Source organism: Mauremys mutica, chromosome 7 (genome assembly GCF_020497125.1).
Source record: "Mauremys mutica isolate MM-2020 ecotype Southern chromosome 7, ASM2049712v1, whole genome shotgun sequence".
NCBI lineage: Eukaryota > Metazoa > Chordata > Testudines > Geoemydidae > Mauremys > Mauremys mutica.
In genome coordinates this window covers 95,537,636-95,558,257 of record NC_059078.1, presented here as the reverse complement: position 1 = coordinate 95,558,257, position 20,622 = coordinate 95,537,636, and the positions used below count along the sequence as shown (strand labels likewise).

General features: G+C 43.2%; 1 protein-coding gene across 1 annotated transcript; it reads left to right on the top strand.

The window, feature by feature from the left end:
* The first annotated feature begins 4,518 nt into the window (after positions 1 to 4,518).
* Positions 4,519 to 19,355, top strand: ANKRD22 (ankyrin repeat domain 22). The gene is made up of 6 exons (XM_045024227.1): positions 4,519 to 4,591; positions 13,104 to 13,295; positions 14,251 to 14,358; positions 15,553 to 15,630; positions 18,071 to 18,169; positions 19,264 to 19,355. Exons 1-6 carry the CDS (start codon positions 4,571 to 4,573, stop codon positions 19,339 to 19,341), a joined length of 576 nt encoding a protein of 191 aa, XP_044880162.1. The 5' UTR covers positions 4,519 to 4,570; the 3' UTR covers positions 19,342 to 19,355.
* Positions 19,356 to 20,622: the final 1,267 nt, after the last annotated feature.

The following is a 20,622-nucleotide window of genomic DNA, read 5'->3' as shown; positions in this document are numbered from 1 at the left end:
TCAGTTCCCTCAGCCTCTCCTCATAAGTCATGTGCTCCAGCCCCCTAATCATTTTTGTTGCCCTCCGCTGGACTCTCTCCAATTTATCCACATCCTTCTTGTAGTGTGGGGCCCAAAACTGGACACAGTACTCCAAATGAGGCCTCACCAGTGCTGAATAGAGGGGAATGATCACATCCCTCGATCTGCTGGAAATGCCCCTACTTATACAACCCAAAATGCCATTAGCCTTCTTGGCAACAAGGGCACACTGTTGACTCATATTCAGCTTTTCGTCCACTGTAACCCCTAGGTCCCTTTCTGCAGAACTGCTGCCCAGCCATTCGGTCCCTAGTCTATAGCAGTGCATGGGATTCTTCCGTCCTAAGTGCAGGACTCTGCACTTGTCCTTGTTGAACCTCATCATATTTCTTTTGGCCCAATCCTCTAATTTGTCTAGGTCCCTCTGTATCCTATTCCTACCCTTCAGCGTATCAACCACTCCTCCCAGTTTAGTGTCATCTGCAAACTTGCTAAGGGTGCAGTCCACACCATCCTTCAGATCGTTAATGAAGATATTGAATAAAACCGGCCCCAGCACCGACCCTTGGGGCACTCCACTTGATACCGGCTGCCAACTAGACATGGAACCATTGATCACTACCCGTTGAGCCTGACCATCTAACCAGTTTTCTATCCACCTTACCGTCCATTCATCCAGCCAAGACTTCTTTAACTTGCTGGCAAGAATACTGTGGAGACTGTATCAAAAGCTTTGCTAAAGTCCAGAAATAGCACATCCACTGCTTTTCCCTCATCCACAGAGCCGGTTATCTCATCATAGAAGGCAATTAGGTTAGTCAGGCATGACTTGCCCTTGGTGAATCCATGCTGACTGTTCCTGATCACTTTCCCCTCCTTTAAGTGGTTCAGAATTGATTCCTTGAGGACCTGTTCCATGATTTTTCCAGGGACTGAGGTGAGACTGACTGGCCTGTAGTTCCCTGGATCTTCCTTCTTCCCTTTTTTAAAGATGGGCACTACATTAGCTTTTTTCCAGTCATCTGGGACTTCCCCCGATCGCCATGATTTTTCAAAGATAATGGCCAATGGCTCTGCAATCTCATCGGCCAACTCCTTTAGCACCCTCGGATGCAGCGCATCCGGCCCCATGGACTTATGCTCGTCCAGCTTTTCTAAATAGTCCCAAACTACTTCTTTCTCCACAGAGAGCTGGTCACCTCCTCCCCATACCGTGCTGCAGAGTGCAGCTGTCTGGGAGCTGACCTTGTCTGTGAAGACAGAGGCAAAAAAAGCATTGAGTACACTAGCTTTCTCCACATCCTCTGTCACTAGGTTCCCTCCCTCATTCAGCAAGGGGCCCACACTTTCCTTGACTTTCTTCTTGTTGCTAACATACCTGAAGAAACCCTTCTTGTTACTCCTAACATCTCCGGCTAGCTGCAACTCCAAGTGTGATTTGGCCTTCCTAATTTCACTCCTGCATGCCTGAGCAATACTTTTATACTCCTCCCTGGTTATTTGTCCAATCTTCCACTTCTTGTAAGCTGTTTTTTTGTGTTTAAGACGCGCAAGGATTTCACTATTAAGCCAAGCTGGTCGCCTGCCATATTTACTTTTCTTCCTACACATCGGGATGGTTTGTTCCTGCAACCTCAATAAGGATTCTTTAAAATACAGCCAGCTTTCCTCGACTCCTTTCCCCGTCATGTTATTCTCCCAGGGGACCTTGCCCATCAGTTCCCTGAGGGAGTCGAAATCTGCTTTTCTGAAGTCCAGGGTCTCTGTTCTACTGCTCTCCTTTCTTCCTTGTATCAGGATCCTGAACTCGACCATCTCATGGTCACTGCCTCCCAGGTTCCCATCCACTATTGCTTCCTCTACTATTTCTTCCCTGTTTGTGAGCAGCAGGTCAAGAAGAGCTTTTCCCCTAGTTGGTTCCTCCAGCACTTGCACCAGGAAATTGTCCCTTACACTTTCCAGAAACTTCCTGGATTGTCTGTGCACTGCTGTATTGCTCTCCCAGCAGATATCAGGGTGATTAAAGTCACCTATGAGAACCAGGGCCTGTGATCTAGCAACTTCTGTTAGTTGCTGGAAGAAAGCCTCGTCCACCTCATCCCCCTGGTCTGGTGGTCTGTAGCAGATTCCCACCATGACATCACCCTTGTTGTTCATACTTCTAAATTTAATTCAGAGACTCTCAGGTTTTTCTGCAGTTTCATACTGGAGCTCTGAGCAGTCATACTGCTCTCTCACATACAACACAACTCCCCCACCTTTTCTGCCCTGCCTATCCTTCCTGAACAGTTTATATCCATCCATGACAGTACTCCAATCATGTGAGTTATCCCACCAAGTCTCTGTTATTCCAATTACATCATAATTCCTTGACTGTGCCAGGACTTCTAGTTCTCCCTGCTTGTTCCCCAGGCTTCTTGCATTTGTGTATAGGCATGTAAGATAACTCACTGATCGTCCTAGTGTCCCAGTATGGGGCTGGAGCCCTCCCCTCTTGCACTCACCTACTTGTGCTTTCTCCCGATATCCCACTTACCTTGGGGCTTTGGTCTCCTTCCCCCGGTGAACCTAGTTTAAAGCCCTCCTCACTAGGTTAGCCAGCCTGCTTGCAAAGATGCTCTTCCCTCTCTTCCCTCTCTCCCATTGTTCCTAAAGGGACTGAAGCCAAGCTGCTCTCAGAGAAGATGGTGGCATCCTTTGCCGGTAAGAGGCACAGAAAAGCACTGTTTGTTTGTTTGTGGATTAGGTGAGTGTCTCATGTTATCTTGGGCATATAGAAGGGTAGATAATTTTTCAATTTTCCTTGTGCCTGCACCAAAAATCACTGTGGCTGCTCAGTGGCTAAATTTCACGCCCGGGAATATAGAATAGTTTGCAGAGATATGGGATACTTAAATTGTGAAGAATCTGGTAACTGTGAAGGACAGTGATCATTTTATTGTAAGTTCTCCAGGGCAGATTCTTTGCCCTCCCTCATTATTGCAAAGCACTACATATACTGACGATGTTGTATAAGTGATAGTTATTGAACCACAACCTGAAGTCCTTTTCCAGCCTTTGCTGAATGTGTGCAGCTAGGTGTCATCTCTAGTCACTACTTGAGTCTTCAGCATCACTTTTTGTATTGCAGTTTGAATTTATACTGCATTGGACAACAAATGATTTTGTTTTTCTCACCTTTTCCCCTAGAAATCTTTGTTCTGGAATACCACATATGTTCTCTACTAAGTGTGTCACATTGTTTTATTCATGTTAAAAATATTAAGGAATGAGTCAGAAAAACAAATGGTTTGTATTGATACTAACTTATGTGCGTGTATTTTTTATATGAAACACAAGATTCAATGCAGGCAATAGATAAAAACAATCCTGCAAATAAATACAATTATGAATGGTCCAATTGTGGTCAACAGGACTACTCATGTGTCAAGTTGCTCCCATTCATAAGTTTTTTCAAGATGGGGCCCAGATGGTGCTAGGAAGTAGATTTCATATCCACAATGATTGGAATGGGACATATTCCAGATATGAAGATTTTTTTAGCTAAGTGTTTGTAATTATTCATAAACTGAGTTGTTGCTGGTGTTCTTTCCTGATGGACATTAGCATGAACAAATGCAAATATTTTACAAAGAGGACAAAGATTTCAATGTTTCTTGAGGGTGGGGGGACCAACACCCGTATACTGTACAAGGTAGGCAATAATAGAATGCTTCACTGAGCCAAGAGCAGACTGTCACATATACAATGTTCAGCATGATGCAACAGTGGATCACTAGTTTCCCTAGAAGCATCAAGCCCAGATGACAGAATAGGTCCCTGGGGAGTTGGACCATATTAAAACTAGAAATGTAGATTAAACTGGGGGTGGAGGGGGAATAAGTACTACAGGGAAATCCCATTTTAGCAGTGGATAGACTAGGTTCATTGTTTCTGATTTCTGTGATTGCGTACTAATGGAAGCGTATTTATCTGATAAAGCAAATCTGCACTTCTCTTTCAATGGGTATGTTATCACCACTCTTGAAAGCTTTAATCTCATTTTCTGCAGTCACAGCTGTTATGTTCTAGGGTCCCTTTTTTTTTTTTTTTTTACTATTTGGGTGATAATCTCACACCTAGTTTTGTAAATTCTTGTTTTAGAAGTCTCCCGTTTCTTCATTCATTTTCTTGTGCAATTTGTCTTCTCCCCTGTGGCTAGTTTAACCTTTTCTGTTTAGGGAACCTGCTATTGCAAAATATTTCTAGCTGTTGTAACTTGTACTGCTTGTGTCAGCCTTGCAGTAAACCCACACTCACGTTTACCTCACTGGGTTGGGCTTTTGAAAACGGCATCATTTCATACTCCCTGATTAGGAAAGCACTTACAACAAGTGAAGCTTTGGAAAGGATCAGATACCTATTGTTCATGGCTCAAATCACTCCACTAAAGGACGCTTGAGATTAAATTTTAATCAATTTTAAACAAACTCAAGAGCAACTGAAAGTCAAGAAAATCTGCTGGTCAAGTGAGCGACAAAGGACTTCAGGCAAGCTCCAAAGAACAGACATGGGGATACTTTATTCAGAGGTATGTGGCCATTTTTTATGAGGTATGTGAAACTGTAGAAAATCTATATAAGCGATTTAGGTTTCCTTGACAGTCTCATATTAGGAATTGAAAACCCCATCTTGTCTAAAGTACAATATTTTACATGTGGCTAAGGGTACTTTTTGTACAAATACATACATTTCATGGGTTCTTTCATTTTCAGAGATGAAGGTGTTAGCTAAGTTAGAGTATTCAGAGCAAAGCAGTTTGGGGTTCTGTTTGACATGTTAGGCAGTGCAACTGAGTGGCCACTTTGGCTTAGTTTTAACACAGTTGGTAAACTATTGCCTTAAGGGCCAAATCGAGTAGCCATTTCTCTTTACTGAATAGAAGAGAGTTCTCTCCTCACTACTCACACCCACACCTTAGCGTCGGTAATGGGGAGACAGAGGAGGAAGGGTGCCTTGATTTTAGCAAGAGTGCTATATAACATGCATGGTCAAATGTTTTCCATAATTACAGACAAGGAGCTGAATCTCTACTTTGCTCCCTAAACTCTGATTACAATTGATTGGTTTCTCCCGCTGGATATAGCATAGAATGTACATGCTTCTCAAAAAACTAAATTTACATGTGGAAAAGTAATAAAGTTTTCATTAAAAAAAGTAAAGTGCTATTTTAAATGAAAGGGAATGAGGCACTTGAATTTATATATATAGTTCAGTTCCACATGTTCATAAGCCAACTAACCGGTTGGACTTCATTCCACTTCAAAGGTGTAGACAGACATTTACAACAACTTCTTTTTAGTCTTTACTACTCGGACAGAACTTTATCATGCTTTTTACATCAAAAACTGAAAGTTTAAGATGTTTAATTAGAGCATAGTCAGCGTAATTATTTCTTTCATAAAGCAGCAAAGAATCCTGTGGCACCTTATAGACTAATAGATGTTTTGCAGCATGAGCTTTCGTGGGTGAATACCCACTTCTTCGGATGCATCATGTATTCACCCACGAAAGCTCATGCTGCAAAACGTCTGTTAGTCTATAAGGTGCCACAGGATTCTTTGCTGCTTTTACAGAACCAGACTAACACGGCTACCCCTCTGATACTTCTTTCATAAACAATTCTAAATTCATTAGTCATTTTTCCAGTAGAATGTGTTTTTAGGGAATAATTTTGTTTGCAAAGTAGGGCTCCTACATGACGAATATAAATTAACAGTGATGTAAATGAGTGACAACTTATAGTTTCTGGACAGTTGGGATGCTGCCAGATTTTTCAGAAATGGTGTAAATAATTATTTTCCAATTATTCTCTTCAACATTGATTCTCACCTAATTTGTAGAATAAGTATGTCAGCTTGAGTTAGATTTCAAGGCATAAGTTAATGCAATGGAGTTTCTGGAACACTATCTATGCTTTGTGGGAAGTGACTCCATTTTATAAGAGCAAATGGAAATTATGAAATACTCTTACAAATCCCGTGCAACTTTGAGAGACTAGTTATCTGTACTCTGGGTCACAGTTACAAGACTAGCTGCACCGCTGTCCCCTCTCTGAGTACAGCCCTTTCCAGCCAAGGGGAAGTATTCTCAAGTTCTATCGCTCTTAAATGAGACTCTGGGATACAGCACCCCATGCGTCAACAGTGCTTACCCAGCAAGTCCAACTGAGCTCAGCACCTGTGACTTTTCCCTTCAGGAGTCCATGACTAGTGGTATATACAGTCATCAGATCAACCTTCTTAAATCAATGTACTTATTGATCACAGTAGGAACAAAGAATAAGGGGCGGGGGATATAATTTAAAATAAACATGTCTACAGGCACATTGTTCTTACCCTTGAAGAAGGCTACTATCAAGGGTAAGAACAATGTGCCTGTAGACATGTTTATTTTAAATTATTCCCCCCCCTTATTCTTTGTTCCTACTGTGTACCCCTGAAAGGTACGTGCACACACATGGGTTGCCAGAACACCTGCCCAACAACTACCTCCTCATTTCAGAGACAGTCCATTTTTAAACTGATATGAGATCTAAAGGACTATAGTTCCAGGCCTGTTTCTTCTAATGAACAGAACAACCCCCAAGTGTTTGCCAAGGGGTGGCTTATCTGCAGCCATTTTTTTTTTTTGCTTTCTACTTGTTTTTACCTGACAGCACCCTATTAGGCTAAGCTGATACATTCATGCAGTAAACAACCCAATAACCAGATCAAGATCCAGTATTCATAAGTTAGAGATCAACTCCAGTACCACCACATTCTGATCTAACTTTAAGACTGATGAGCAAAATCTGTCATACTGTCATCAGTATTTTTGGTTAGAGAAGTTCAATTTGTTGAGAGCTTGATGCAATACCTAGTAAGTCCATGGACAGACTCCCGCTGACTTCAATGGACTTTGGATCAAGCTCTTGAGGATCCATACTCCCCTTTTTAGATTATTCCTATTACTGTGGCAGGATCTGTGCTGACTGTTGTCTACCTCTGCACTACTCTTACAGGTTTCCACAACAAATGGAAGGAAGTCATACAAGTCACTGCAGACCTCACAGAAGTGGGCAACAGGCCACTCTGTAGAACGCTGCCTGCCTTTGAAACACACAGGCACCCCTCCCAAACATGCATCTGGATCAAATATCATGTCCTTGTGTAAGGACTTCTGCTATTTTAGAGAAAAGCACTTTCTCCTTTCTTGCCTCTCTTAGATGCAAGGGTCAATCAACATCAGTTCTATGGTGTCCCCCTTTAAGTTCTGGGACTTTTTAGGGTGGATGAAGACCTAGAGAAGGCAGAAGAAGGTGTTGGGAGAGAGGACTATGGTCCCAGAGGACTAGCTAAGGCTTGGGGGGTGGGAATCCAGGCTACTGCTTCTTTAAGGGCCTGGGACCAGGAACTTTATAGAGTAGGGGTGGGCAGGGTTCCCCTCGGTCCCAGTCAATTGGGACAAGTTCTGGGAAGATGACTTTATATTCTGTCTCTTCCCTCAGAAGATGATGATCTGCCTGCTGAACCCTTGTAAGCCGAGGGTGAAAACATTGATTGGGGAAAAAGGACCAGCTGGAGGGGAAACTAGCAGAGGCTGTAAACTGACCTAAGTTACAGCTTCAGCTCCAAGGAAGAGAGTTCGGGGACACCTGTCTTAAGGAGAGGGGCAGAGGGACTGTCTGAAGTACAACTCAGCTCCTTCACAGGGTCACAGCTTGTAAATGCCTCTGCCTCATTATCCAGGGTCTTCAGATCCTGCTTTGATCTGAGCTGTTGTGCAACAGTGGAGTCTAGTGTGTCTTGTGGATGTTTTCAGTACCTACAGCTCCCACTTCTGGGTTTCTGCTTTGATCCTGGCCACTCAGACTCCAAGGGCTAGATTCACAAAGAAATTTAGGAAACTGCCACTTTAGGCCTAAATCACACAATCAGGTCCAACTGGGATTCACAAAACCCCTGCTCAGCTGTTCCTGAACTCTGCAGGCCTCTAAACTCAGTGAGTAAATCTTTGCAGTGAAAATTTCCTAAGTGCTTATATTTCTGCCTCTGAGCATGTGCACCGAAGTCCCACACCAGGCACCTGGATGCTTAAGCCCAGAACGATGCACAAGCTGGGGGAAGACAGGCGTTCCTTTGCCTACATTGCCTATAAGACCCAATAGAGTACGCATGCTCAGATCTGGCCCACTGGATCAGGCCCCTATAGGCAAGTTTACACACTATGGCTGGGGGGAGTACCACCATCCTAACCACTGGGCTAAAAGTTATGAGGAAGGTCCCCTTTTTCTTGCTTTGTGTTAAAATGGTGTAGATGCTTAACATCAAGACAGGGTTTGCAGCTGAGATTCCTAAGTGGAAGGAGGCCCGGGCTTAACACATCCCTGGGCTTGGCATCTCCCACTGCCTAGCTTAGGCAAGGGCCACATAGTGTGCTGGCTTTTGTAAATCCCATTCTGAGGTGCCTGTCTCTCCCCATTCACTGTATAGGGAGCTTAACCCAGGTGTTGTGAATCCCAGTGATATTTCCAGGGTCCTAAGAGTTAGTCATGGCAACACTGAGTGCCACCATGTTTAAGCTTTTGTGAATCTAACCCCAAGTCTCTCTGAAGTTCAGTGACCTGAGATTCCATCTTACTGATTACCTTCTGGGCCCATATTCTTCTGGGTTGCTTCCTTTTCCACCTTCACCAAAGTGACTTGTAGTTTCTCTTTCAATCAGCCAGTTGTCTTTTGAATTCTGTGATCTGAACCTGCAACTCAGCACTCTGGTCATGCAGATTGGTGGAGTTTTCCTAAAGCTTCCTGGAAATTGTCCCCAAACATCAGCCACTGCTCTTCTTTGCAAAACAGACCAGCATTCTCCCAGAGCTGTGATTGTGGCCTTGTGCCTATATAGGTTCATCTTAATTTAGTACTGCTGAGAGTCATCATACCAAGAACCCAGCAAACTGAAGTCGTTTCTCGAGAGCAGCAGTAATACAAGGTTCATCACGCTGTTCAACTAGTGTGCCTCAACCCGAAGGCAGATTACTCTTCTAGGTGTAAGAGGATGAAACTGTCTGTCTGCTAAGTCCCTAGCTTTTCCTCTAAGACTAATACCTGCTATTAACTGTTATTAGTCTTGAACAGCTTGCAGTTATCTCTGCTCTTTGATTTTTTTTTCCTTCCTGTTAACACAGGACAAGATACAACCTTAAGATCAGTCACTTGCAATTTCTGAGAATGCTCCCTGGCTGTCACCTCTCTTGGAGACATGCATCTCTCTCCCGTCTGTCTGGATATCTCCACGCTGAATAGTTCCCTGCCTTTACCGTGTTGTTCTCAGCAAGACACTCCACCAGAGCAGGCTTGTGAACTCTCTCTTCAAAGCATTAAGTGTAACTGCTCGTTACCACATAGGCTTGCATAGGAAGTGTATTTTATTCTTAAGGTAAAAGCACTACAGAGAAAAACAAACGAAACTATACTCATGCAAATAAGCTTACCAGAGATCTCCTCAACCCTAACATGGGCTCTGACAGGAGCTGTCCTTCAAAACCTCACACAAGTGGTTTCTTTATGGTTTCAAGTTCATCACAGCTTCCGTTCAGAACAAAAACAGTGTCTTAAACGTGCCTTCAGTAGGCTCAGTCCCTCCAACCCTTCCCTAACAATTGGCACCCTCCTTGGGGGTCCTGTCCATTTGCTGGATCAGGAAGAAAGCCCTGAGGCTGTTTATAACCAGGCTAATGATGCACAAAATCCTTTGTCCATTGGTCCCTGGAGAATCCAGTATATAGAATCCTCTCCAGGGGGTGGCTTCAAAGGGATGATAACCAGAGTTAGCATACCCAACATTACATACAATCTCACAATAACACAAACAATTGCCTTTTTAATACAATGGACCCCAAAACCATTGAATTTACTACAGTAATGCTAATCTTAATGCCGTAAGATTTGTTCAGGATATTGTCATATCTTCCTACTGGAGGGAAATTACTTCCTTGTGGTGTTCACCTTATCTAGGGCACTCTATATTCTTTTTTTTTAGAAACAGCCGCAGCTGAAATTTACAAGGTCCGAGACAAAGTAGAAGTGGACCTTAAATAAGCCTGAAGTGTGTTATGTAGTAACATTGTAAAGCAAGAGTACCAAGAATATGTCCTGACCCTCAGAACCTGCACTCTAACCCAGCCAGACCCTTTTTTTTGGTTTAAGTCCCTGGCCCAGTCATACCTTATTTGTCACTTTTATCTTATTTGTCCTCTTCTAAATGAGAGACTTCAACTACCCAGTTTTAAACTAGTCAAATAGCACAACAGGACAGTGTCTGCAAAAACAATTTCTCTATGATAAGTGATGATTTTTTAGGACAGCTAGCTCTCGAGCATTCAAGAGGAAAGGGTGGTCTTGAGTAAGTCTTAAACAACACACACGAGCTAATTCAAGAAGTGACAGTAGTTAAGCCACAAAATTATAGTGGCCAGGACACAATTCGGTTCAACATCTAAGAGGAGGTAGGGTACCGAAAAGTGACAACTTTAGAAAGGAAGATTTCACTAAAAGGAGAATTTTAGTCAAAGAAGCCATCAAGTTAAAAGTAAAATGCCTAGAGGTGGCATGGGTGCTGCTTACAAAAACAATAACAGAGTCTTAGAAGGCACGTTGAACTGCCAAACAAAAAAAATGAACAAGGCAGGCAAGGAATAAAACATTATGGCTAAATGCCAAGGTTTGACAGGCTATTCAAGCCAAACTGAAATCTTTCTACATTTGGAAATCTGACCCTAGTGAAGGCAAAAAACAGTAGCATAAACTAGAGCAGGCAATATTAGTTAGGGTGACCAGATGTCCCGATATTTAGGCGTTTGTCCCGTGTCCCGGCTGATGTTTGGTTGGGACAAAATTTGTCCCGATATTTCGCACTCTGCTTTTTTTTTTGGCTCCCCCTCGCCCCATGTGTCCCAATATTTTCTTCATCCCATCTGGTCACCCTAATATTAGTAGGGAAATTAGAAGGGCCTAAATGGATTTTGAAGAGTAAACAGCAAAAGGGGTAAAACAAACATATGAGATTCTTTAAGTATATCAGAAGGAAGAAAGTTATGACAGAGCTTTAGGTCCACTGGATCACTTGATTAAAAGGGAGCAGTTAAGGAAGACAAGGACATTGCTGAGAAACTAAATGACTTTTCTACATAAGTTTTCACTGTTAAGGATGTTGGGAAGATTCCTACTTAGGACCTGCTCTTTTCTGGACTACAAAAAATGAGGTACTCTCAGGGCAAGTCTATACAGAGCAGCAATGCATGCTGCAGGGATATGATTTCTGAAGCACAGTAATCTGTTGCATACTAATTGTTCCACTAGACCTGCTGGAGCACACTAAAAGTTCCCTAGTGTACTTTAACATGGTGTCATTTCAGTACCAGCATTCAAGTCTATTCATTGTATTGGGTTTGCTAAAAGAAAAAAGTCCAATATATTCCGACAAGAAATTGTTCCTTATATTTAAGCTTCTTGACCAATATTTACAGAAGTGAAGTGATCCTTTCTTGTGTTCTTTTTAAAAAAGTTTTTATTTTAACCTGAAGTATGGCTCTATTCTTAAAAGTTACTATGTAAAAACTGTACCTTCTTACTCAGCAGTTCTGATCAATGGGATTACTCACTGTATGTGAAAGTAAGCACCTGCTTTGGTGGGTTAGTGGATTGGGGTGCAGCATTTTTCAGGATTGAACTCTTAGTGTTTACTATGGTAATTAATGCCAATGAAGTCAATGGGCTCTTTGCATGGCTAAAGTAGTCTTTTTTTTTAAATTAAACTAGAGAAACAAAATGTCTGACATAAACAGAAGCAAAACCACCAAAAAGGGGAATTTAGAAACTGCTGAATTACAGCAATAGTTTTCAGTTCCTCCTGAAGCATCACCTTCCAGCTACATGTATAGCAATTAATAGCTTGGTTTATTGCAGTATTGCCAAACCTGATGCGTTCCTCTCCTGGTCCATTAGAGCGTTACATTGAAATAGGCATATTTGCACTGTGATTTATCTCCTGGCACCATCTGGTGGAATGTAGCTATCACTGCAACATCCATCTGAATTCCTGTATAGCCTAAAGCACTATCAAGGTAGTCCATGTCTACAATACAGACCTGTAGCTATGCTGGCATAACCCTGTAGTATGGGCTCAGCTTACAGTGGTGGAAGGGGTTTTTATTAATTGCCTCAGGAACATCATCTCTCCGTATGACAGTATGAAAGCATTCTTCTGTCAGCATAGCTGCAGATACACTTGGGCAGGGATTAGGTTCATATAGCTACAGTGCTCATACAAGTGTGGATTTTTCACACTCCAGAATGCCATAGCTATGCCAATCTAAGTTCTAAATGTAGGCCAGGCCTTAAACTAACCAACCCTTTTAATCTTTCTTTCTATTCTCCTGGAGAAGAAGGAGACCACCAACATACTCCCATAATGAGCCAGCCAAAATTAGAGAAACCATTTAAACCAACATCACTTGATCACCTGGAATGCTAGTAACTTAAATGATCCTATAAAATGGCCAAATGTCCTTCAAGATGCTAAAAAGTAGTCACTCTGTGTGTGTGTGTGTGCGTGCGCGCACACATGTATATACACACACACTTAAATAAGCAATTGTACTATAGGGTCTTTTGAGGAATTTTAACCCTTTTATTTCCTGATGCAAGAGTTTACAGTGTTGATTTGCAATATTATACATTATTTCCTACTCTTCTAAATCCTGACCTCCCACTGATATGTGTCTACATTAGGGGAGTGATCCAACTCCCATTGCAGCCCATGGGAATCTTGACGCTTTCCATTCTAGGAGAGCTGAACTGGGCCCAAACTTAGTTCTCTTTCTGAATTTTGGTGCGTAAGGTTTCCCCAAGTGCTTCCCAGAAAGTGGGAATTGAGGGACCTCACATCTGCTTCAATGGGAGCTAGCAGGACTCTCACTTCATCTAGTGGGAAGTACTTGGCTCTTGGTAGGCTGAGGCCTATAATGCCTCGGTCACTAACATTTCCTCCCCTCCTTTCCTCAGCCCATTTGCCAGGCAGCTTATGATAATGACTTCAATCAAGTTCAACTGCTGCTGGAAGAGGATAGCAATTTTTTAAACATTCAAGACAGCTGGGGTGGAGACACACCCCTAATCTGTGCCTGCAGACGGGGACACAACAGAATAGTCAGTTACCTTTTGAAATGGAACGCTGATGTGAACATCAGAAACAAGGTGAGTGGCAATAGCCAAGTGTCCCAGGAATTCCCTCTTTTCATTAATGACATCTGATTACATTTTGCAATTAGGAGTGGAGGAAAATGTTTGCATCCACAGCACAGTTCTTCACCCGTCTTGCTCCCCTATTCCATGTCTGCTCCTCCTGCAGCATTGGAGGCTCTTCACGCCCTCCCAGGCCTGGTAGGAAGGCAAGTCCAGGGGACGTTTGTGTGCATGTCTGTCTGTGTCTCTCTCCCCACCAGGCCAGGAGGGATGGCAATTCCGAGGGAGCCCTCTTCTCCCCCTTCCCAGGCCTGCTGTTGCAGCATTACAGAGGAGGAGCTGACCAATACATTTTTCACAGGCAAGGAACAGGGAGCAGAGCTGCCAGGCTCTTACTGCTCTCCCCCACCCCATCCAGAAGCTTCTCTGCCTCCTGAGGGCATGGGGAGCTCTCCTTGCCTCCGCAGCAGCTCTGTTTGGCTGCTTATTCCAAACACCTCCTACGTCCTCCTTCACAGCCTCACTCGACGTCTGCCTCATTACCCTCTGTGACTAGGGGAGAGCCAATGGGATTTTGAATGACACAAATTAACAGTTAATAGCACACTTAACAGTGGGGGCTATTCTTGCTGTTCTGCCCCCACAGGCTTCAGTAACAGCCACATAGGAACGATAGTGCACTCTTCCCTCCCCCACCCTGCACACACTCTCCCTAACCTGGCCCAGGACTGGAGACGTAAATTTCAGACCCCAGTCCCATGCACACTGTGCCCCTGTGAAGCTCAGGGGCTGTGGCTTTGGGCAGCTGAAGTGTATTTCACTCAGTTGAGCAAGATACCCATGTCCTTGTTTCAACATTAATGAAAAAGAAATGCTCTAGATATATAACCAGTCAGAAAGCTGTGAAATACACAAGGGGAATAATTGTGCATCTAACGCTAATAACAGACATTTCTTCTCTGTTTAGAAAGACCGCACATGTTTGCATTATGCTGTGAGAAAACGGTTTAGTTTCCTTGACTACCTGCTCATTATCATCCTAATGCCCATTCTGCTTATTGGCTATCTTATCATGGTGAGTACAAACTAAAGTAGAAAGACTTACCTTACATTTTTCCATCTTAAGACCCACTGTAGGTACATTGACTTCCTGGCAGTGGCATATTATCTGTGTATGCAAGGCATACATCACATGTCCCAGAAGTCACAAAAACCATGGCCTAACTGGCAGCCTGCAGGCCAATTCCATTTAGCTCCCCACTGCACATTGTAGAACAAAAAAACATCCTCTGCACAGAATGACCTCACATGCCCCATACATACAAGGCCAAGCCATATGAAGGAAGCCATTTTGGACCACCACAGGCATGCAAATGTAGAATTACATGCCTTACTAAAAGCATCACAGCGTACCACTGCTACCTTAGCTAGCTGCTGTTTCACGGTCTCCTTCTTAGACTCTCCAATAACTTGGACATAGGATATTACTTGACATGTGAAAGCCTTTCTTGAGATATGGGTTTATTAATAAAGTTCACAAGGAAACACAGGACCTCCCACTCTGCCTTCCTATCTGGCTTATATCTGTGGTACAGAATCCTTAGGTCTGCTCCTGCTGAGGACATCCTATAGGCAGACTGACTCCCCAGCCTCCTTCCATAGCTTCTGCAGCTTATAGGCTTACCTTAGGCTCTCTGTTAGGAGAAGGAGTCTGTCTCTCTTTACTTGTCCTCGGGTCTCTATTTTCCTAGTCTCTCAGACCACTCCACTCTTGATTGACTTCTCTGATCATTTGTAAGTCTCCCATGACCCCTCCCCAGTTGGATCTAATAATTGAATATGCCCATCTGATCCCTAGCCAGTCAGGGTCAGCTGAGAGGGTAGTTGATCATGACAGGCAAGGTTGGGCTTGACTCCCCTTAAAGGGCCAGCCAGCCTGTGATACTTACCTATCAAATTAGCTATTGCAGGCAGGATCCTGTACTATAGCTCATCCAGAGTTATGAATATACACAAAATAATCCTGGGTTGTGATTTTCAAATTAAGGACTAAGTAAGAACTAAAAATGTATAAGGACCTCAGGATTTGGCTCTGAATATAACTGATATACTGCTGAGACAGTAGTGTCACATGTAAGCGTACTGCACAAATAGGGCATTTCCATTATTTTGAGTAGAATGCTCAGAGCTAGCCCAAATCTGCTTAGTAACGTGTGTTACCTGAATTAACTTTCCAACTGGGTTGGACTTCTTTCTATGTGTTTAACAGGTATCAAAAACTAAGCAGAATGAAAACCTAATCAAGATGTTACTTCGAGCTGGCACAGATGTTAATGCTACAGACTATGTAAGTGGGTCACTCACTGGTGTGGTGTATGCAACATTCATTTAGTTAATTTAGAAAAAGTAGCTTTTAGAAGCTACTAGAAATAATGTGATGCTTCAGAGAAAGATCAACCCAGGAAAGGTTGTTTTGATATGTTAAGCTTGTCTGGCATTGTGGCTCACTGTTGCCCCTTAGCCAATTTCACTCTAAAATTCAAAGTACACAATTTTCTCCCCCTTGGCAGCCCAACTTGGATTTTATTCAAGTCAGTTATTCTTTTTGCCTCTAGATTCTTAATTACCATTGCTCCAAACACAGCATCCAAAACAAATATGAAATGTTAGACACACTCCCCTTACCCTGGTGTGTTACACTTGACTGTCAGCCTCTTTATTGCTGTGGTAGAGTCTTTGTCAAATGCTGGGAATAATGAAGTGTCACATTGCCACAACACCCTTAAAGGAGTGCAAGCTGCAAAGGAAACATACCTGAGTTCAGTCACCAATCAGCCTTCAGTGGAGTGAACATGCTGTACTTCACCAGAGGTGATGGAAGGATTGTGTGTGTGTAGAACTGGGGCTATCATCTTTGCCAGTAGGTGTGGACTGCACCAGAAAGGAGCTGATTCCCTAGGTTGGGGGTGGTTAGACTTTGTGACTATTCTGAGTGATGTCGTGGTATGAGAAACTGTATGAACAGCTGGGCTAGAACCCTTTATTCATCCAAAGTCAGGGCGGGTTCAGGTTCTAGTCCTACATGTGAACCATCAACCTGGCTTTACAAACATCCATGGACCTGCTCTGGTGCAGTTTATGGGTCAAGGGCACATCCAACTTTGCCATTGTTCTGTTCTGGAGGAGGGGGATAGTCTGATCCCTACAACCTCTTAGTCTTCAGAGGGCACTGAGTGGCTTCTTCTCCCTCCTGGTCTCATCTAGAGACTACCTGGTATACACCTACATCCATCAGGGTCTCTGGGTGCAGAAAATAACCTCTTTCTCTTTCCTCCACATAGAGCAGGAGAGGGGGAAAGCTCCAGCTCTTTCTTCAGCCAGTTTCTGCAACACTAAGGCTTGAGCAGATAGTGTCCCATAAGCCTTAGTTATTGATAATGTCCAGGAAAGGTCTTGACATTCAATAGCAGCCATAGGCTACTTGCTAGGGAATCCCAGGTGCTTCTCTAACTATCATACAAAACATCATTACACTATTGACTCATATTTAGCTTGTGGTCTACGATGACCCCCAGATCCCTTTCCGCAGTACTCCTTCCTAGGCAGTCATTTCCCATTTTGTGTGTGCACAACTGATTGTTCCTTCCTAAGTGGAGTACTTCGTATTTGTCCTTATTGAATTTCATCCTATGTACTTCAGACCATTTCTCCAGTTTGTCGAGATCATTTTGAATCTTGGTATTGTCCGCAAACTTTATAAATGTGTTCTCTGTGCCATTATCTAAATCATTGATGAAGATATTGAACAGAAATGGACCCGGAACTGTCTTCCAGCATGTCGTACAACTCAATTTTTTAAAATCTATGAAGCTTACATTGGATGCTAGTAAACATGTCTAGATAATACATTCACCTGGAAAAAAAACAAGATACCAGTCCAATTTTTTTGAATGTTCACATTTGATAGACATACCTGGTCTGTTAAGTGTGTGATCAGAGATTTCACTCAATTTAATAAAATCACAGAAATGGCATATCCGGGGTAAAGAGTCTCACTCTGTGACATGGTAACACCCTGCTAAATAGAGAGATCCAATGACTACCATGTAATGTTTCTCTAATTGTTGTAATGATTATTGTATTGTCTTGGATATTTACAGGACTAGGATTTGTAAAACTGTTAAAATTTTCTAAATGCAGAAATAGTTTAAAACAAAAAGCCTGCTAAATTCACAGGACTGGACACAAACATGCAGTGATTCTCCTCTACCCGGGCTACTGCCTAGATATGTTTACTAGCATGCAGCGTAAGCTTTGCTGTAACAAAGCTGTACACATTTAGGCATTGGTCTGCATTAGCGGGTTGTGGGGAGGATGAGGAGTTGTACCATGCTGGGGGCAGGGGAGGGAGGGTTGTGCAGCCTGGTGGGTAGGCAGATGTGCTTTAGGAAAGCAATGCACCCTGAGCCAGATCCCTCAATCTTTACATTCTCAAGCTTTGAGGAGACTGAAGTCTGGGCCTGTATCTAGATTCTTATTTTGTGGCATAGACCCATCTCTGGTAAACAGTAAAACAATCAATCTTGTCACTCCATCACATTAAGTGCCTTCTGCCCCGTATCACATATGGCTGCATATCGTCCTTTTTCAAGAAACAGACAAAACAACTTCCAACATACAAATACCATTGGCAGGTGGGCTGAGGAAATGACAGATGAATGTGTGTCTAAAATTTCTGCTTAAAGTGAGGCAAAAGTAAACTGTACCTGGATTCTGTTTACTTTCAGTCTGGTAGCACAGCCCTTCACTATGCCTGTGAAATGAAAAATCAGTCAGTTGTTCCTCTACTACTTGAAGCCCATGCAGACCCTTCTATAAAGAATAAGGTAAGGAGATAATAGCTGTGTCTGTGAGCATTGCCCTGCTAAGCTCCCAGAAATCAGGTGGCTGGCACAGGAGAATGCAGAGTGCACTGCTCCCCAGGAGTGGATTCATTTCTAGGGAAGGACAAAGAAATATTTGCCCCACTGCTTTCCTGGGGGGAGAGCAGCTTTAAACTGTAAATAGTGCATGGTTGGAGCTGTGCAAGCTGCTTGGGGGATGTATTGAATCAATGCATCTCCTAGGGGTCTTGGCCATGCCCCTGCTGGTCCAGCAGTTTCCACTTCCAGTTATGATGGCTGGTTGCAGGCCCCCTGGTGGAACGAGATATGTGGGTACCCTCCCCAGGGCTGCTGGGAGCCTTGCACACTAGGTTGTGCCAGTGTAAGGGGTTGAATCAGCAACTTCCGTTCCCAAGGGAGGCTCATCCATCATTAATCAAATGTCAAAGGAAAGAACTGATTTCTCATCACATATCAGAGACATGTAAGTATCTTGGCAACACTGCAGCCCCTTCATTTACTATTGCTTCGACACGGACTTTTGAAATCAGCCACATTGAATAACAGAATGGATTTTGGTTTGATTGAAATAAAGGCCCTGACCCACTGACTGATGGGGAGCAGGATCAGACTCAGTTCATTTTGAGACCTCTATAAGTGCTGGGGATTCTTATCAGTGTGGATCAGACAATACAAACTACATAGGTGAACACAAACTGGCTGATCTGTCCAGTGAGGCTCTCAGGGTATGTCTGCACTGCTGTCAGAGGTGTGATTGAAGCCCATGTAGACATGCTCAAGCTGGCTTTAATCTAGTTAGTGGGAGTACCAATAGCAACAAAACTGCGGCAGTTCAGACTTCAGCATGGGCTGTACCAGCCTGCTGTGGACCCTGGGTACTTAGAGAACTAACCTGTACTGAAGTATGTGCTGATACAGCTTCACTACTGCTGGGATTGGTGCTAAGTAGATTTACACTACCTCAGGTGTTTCTACACATGCCGCACTCCCACCTCTGATTGCAATACAGACATACTCAAACTCAAGTACCTGCTTCCATGACTATTATCACGGCATGTTTTGTCTATTTCTTTCAGAATGGGGAATCTCCACTGGATATAGCGAGAAGATTAAAGTTCACCAACATTGAATATGTGTTAAAGAAGGCATCCTAGTCCTTAAAGGGATGATGTTAAGGGTGTTAGGCATGAAAAAAAAATCTGCTTATCTGGGCACTCCCTGTTGTACAGGGATGCCATGGAGGCGTTGTTTTTGTTTAAGATTTGATGTTTTCTGCAGATATGTACTGTATTGGGGTGAAAACATTATCTAAGTTGTATCTACTGGTATGCAGTCAGTACATACAACATATAAAATACATAGCTATGTGGTGTGCCTGGAAGGAGTTGTCTTATTTTTATTCTGTTGATTTATGATAATTTTCATGTATTTTCCTCAACTTATCCCCTTACAGTAGCAGGGAATTTTAAAAAGTAAAAAAAAAAATTATTTGAAATTTGAGGACTATAGAAGACATGATTCACAACGGATTCAGAAAAAGTTTTTATTTAAATTTCATATTGGTTTTTAATAGATTGCTGGATATATCTGACCATGAGACAGTTGTCACCAGTGGTGTGCAAGCCCAATATATTATGTTTGTAGTTTTTCCTTTCTAAATTTTCATAACTAATGATGGCAGACAGAGCATGATTCTTCAGGCATTCTGTCACGTGGAGCAAAGCTGCCACTCCAGGACACACCTCTTATGGCTGGATGCAATGATGTAGCAACTCTACCTCAGTCTCTGCCACTATTGTTTGGCCCGGTCTAGCTGTAAGAGTGACCTGACCCTCTGGCCAGTCCACTTTAGAGTCCAGCCCTTTCCAGGGCTTCAGTCTTTTATCAAAGTCTAACTAAACATAATAATCCAATAATCCAACTTTCAGCCTGGCTGGGGTCAGCAGGCCACCTCTCCCTCATATGTATGTCTCAGTTACTATAGTCTTTCTCCAATGACACCTCCGTCCAGGGGCTGACACATTCCTCCCCTCACTCAGGGGTTCAGACAGGTAGGCTGCTGCTGCTGCTCATCTGGTCTTCTACCTCCAGTTCTCCTAGGCAATAGCCTGTCTTCTCTTCTCACCTGTCGCTTTCTCAGCCATCTTTCAGGCTGCTTCCCAGAGAGGAGAAACTCCTCTCCTCTGGGGCTCCCTTTCAATTGTGCTTATCCAGCTCTATACAGACATCCCCAGCTCTCCCCCAATAACTAAGTTTTGCCACCTGATCTCTCTTTGATCAGAATCAGCTGTTGGGGGTGAGGGGTGAGGAGTAGCTGATCCATCTCACAACAAAACTTTAAAGGCCCCCCCCCCAGTCATGGGACAACACGGAACTCTCATTTTTGTCCCTTTGGTGCTTTTTGAAGGGGAAAATGGACAAGTAAAATCTAATCC

Bases quoted from the DNA above. Each gene is read 5' to 3' on its own strand.
- ANKRD22 (XM_045024227.1), top strand. From the start codon at position 4,571: ATGGGGATACTTTATTCAGAG. The intron at 4,592-13,103 runs GTATGTGGCCAT...TCCTTTCCTCAG, and splicing joins TGGGGATACTTTATTCAGAG to CCCATTTGCCAGGCAGCTTA. The intron at 13,296-14,250 runs GTGAGTGGCAAT...TTCTCTGTTTAG, and splicing joins ATGTGAACATCAGAAACAAG to AAAGACCGCACATGTTTGCA.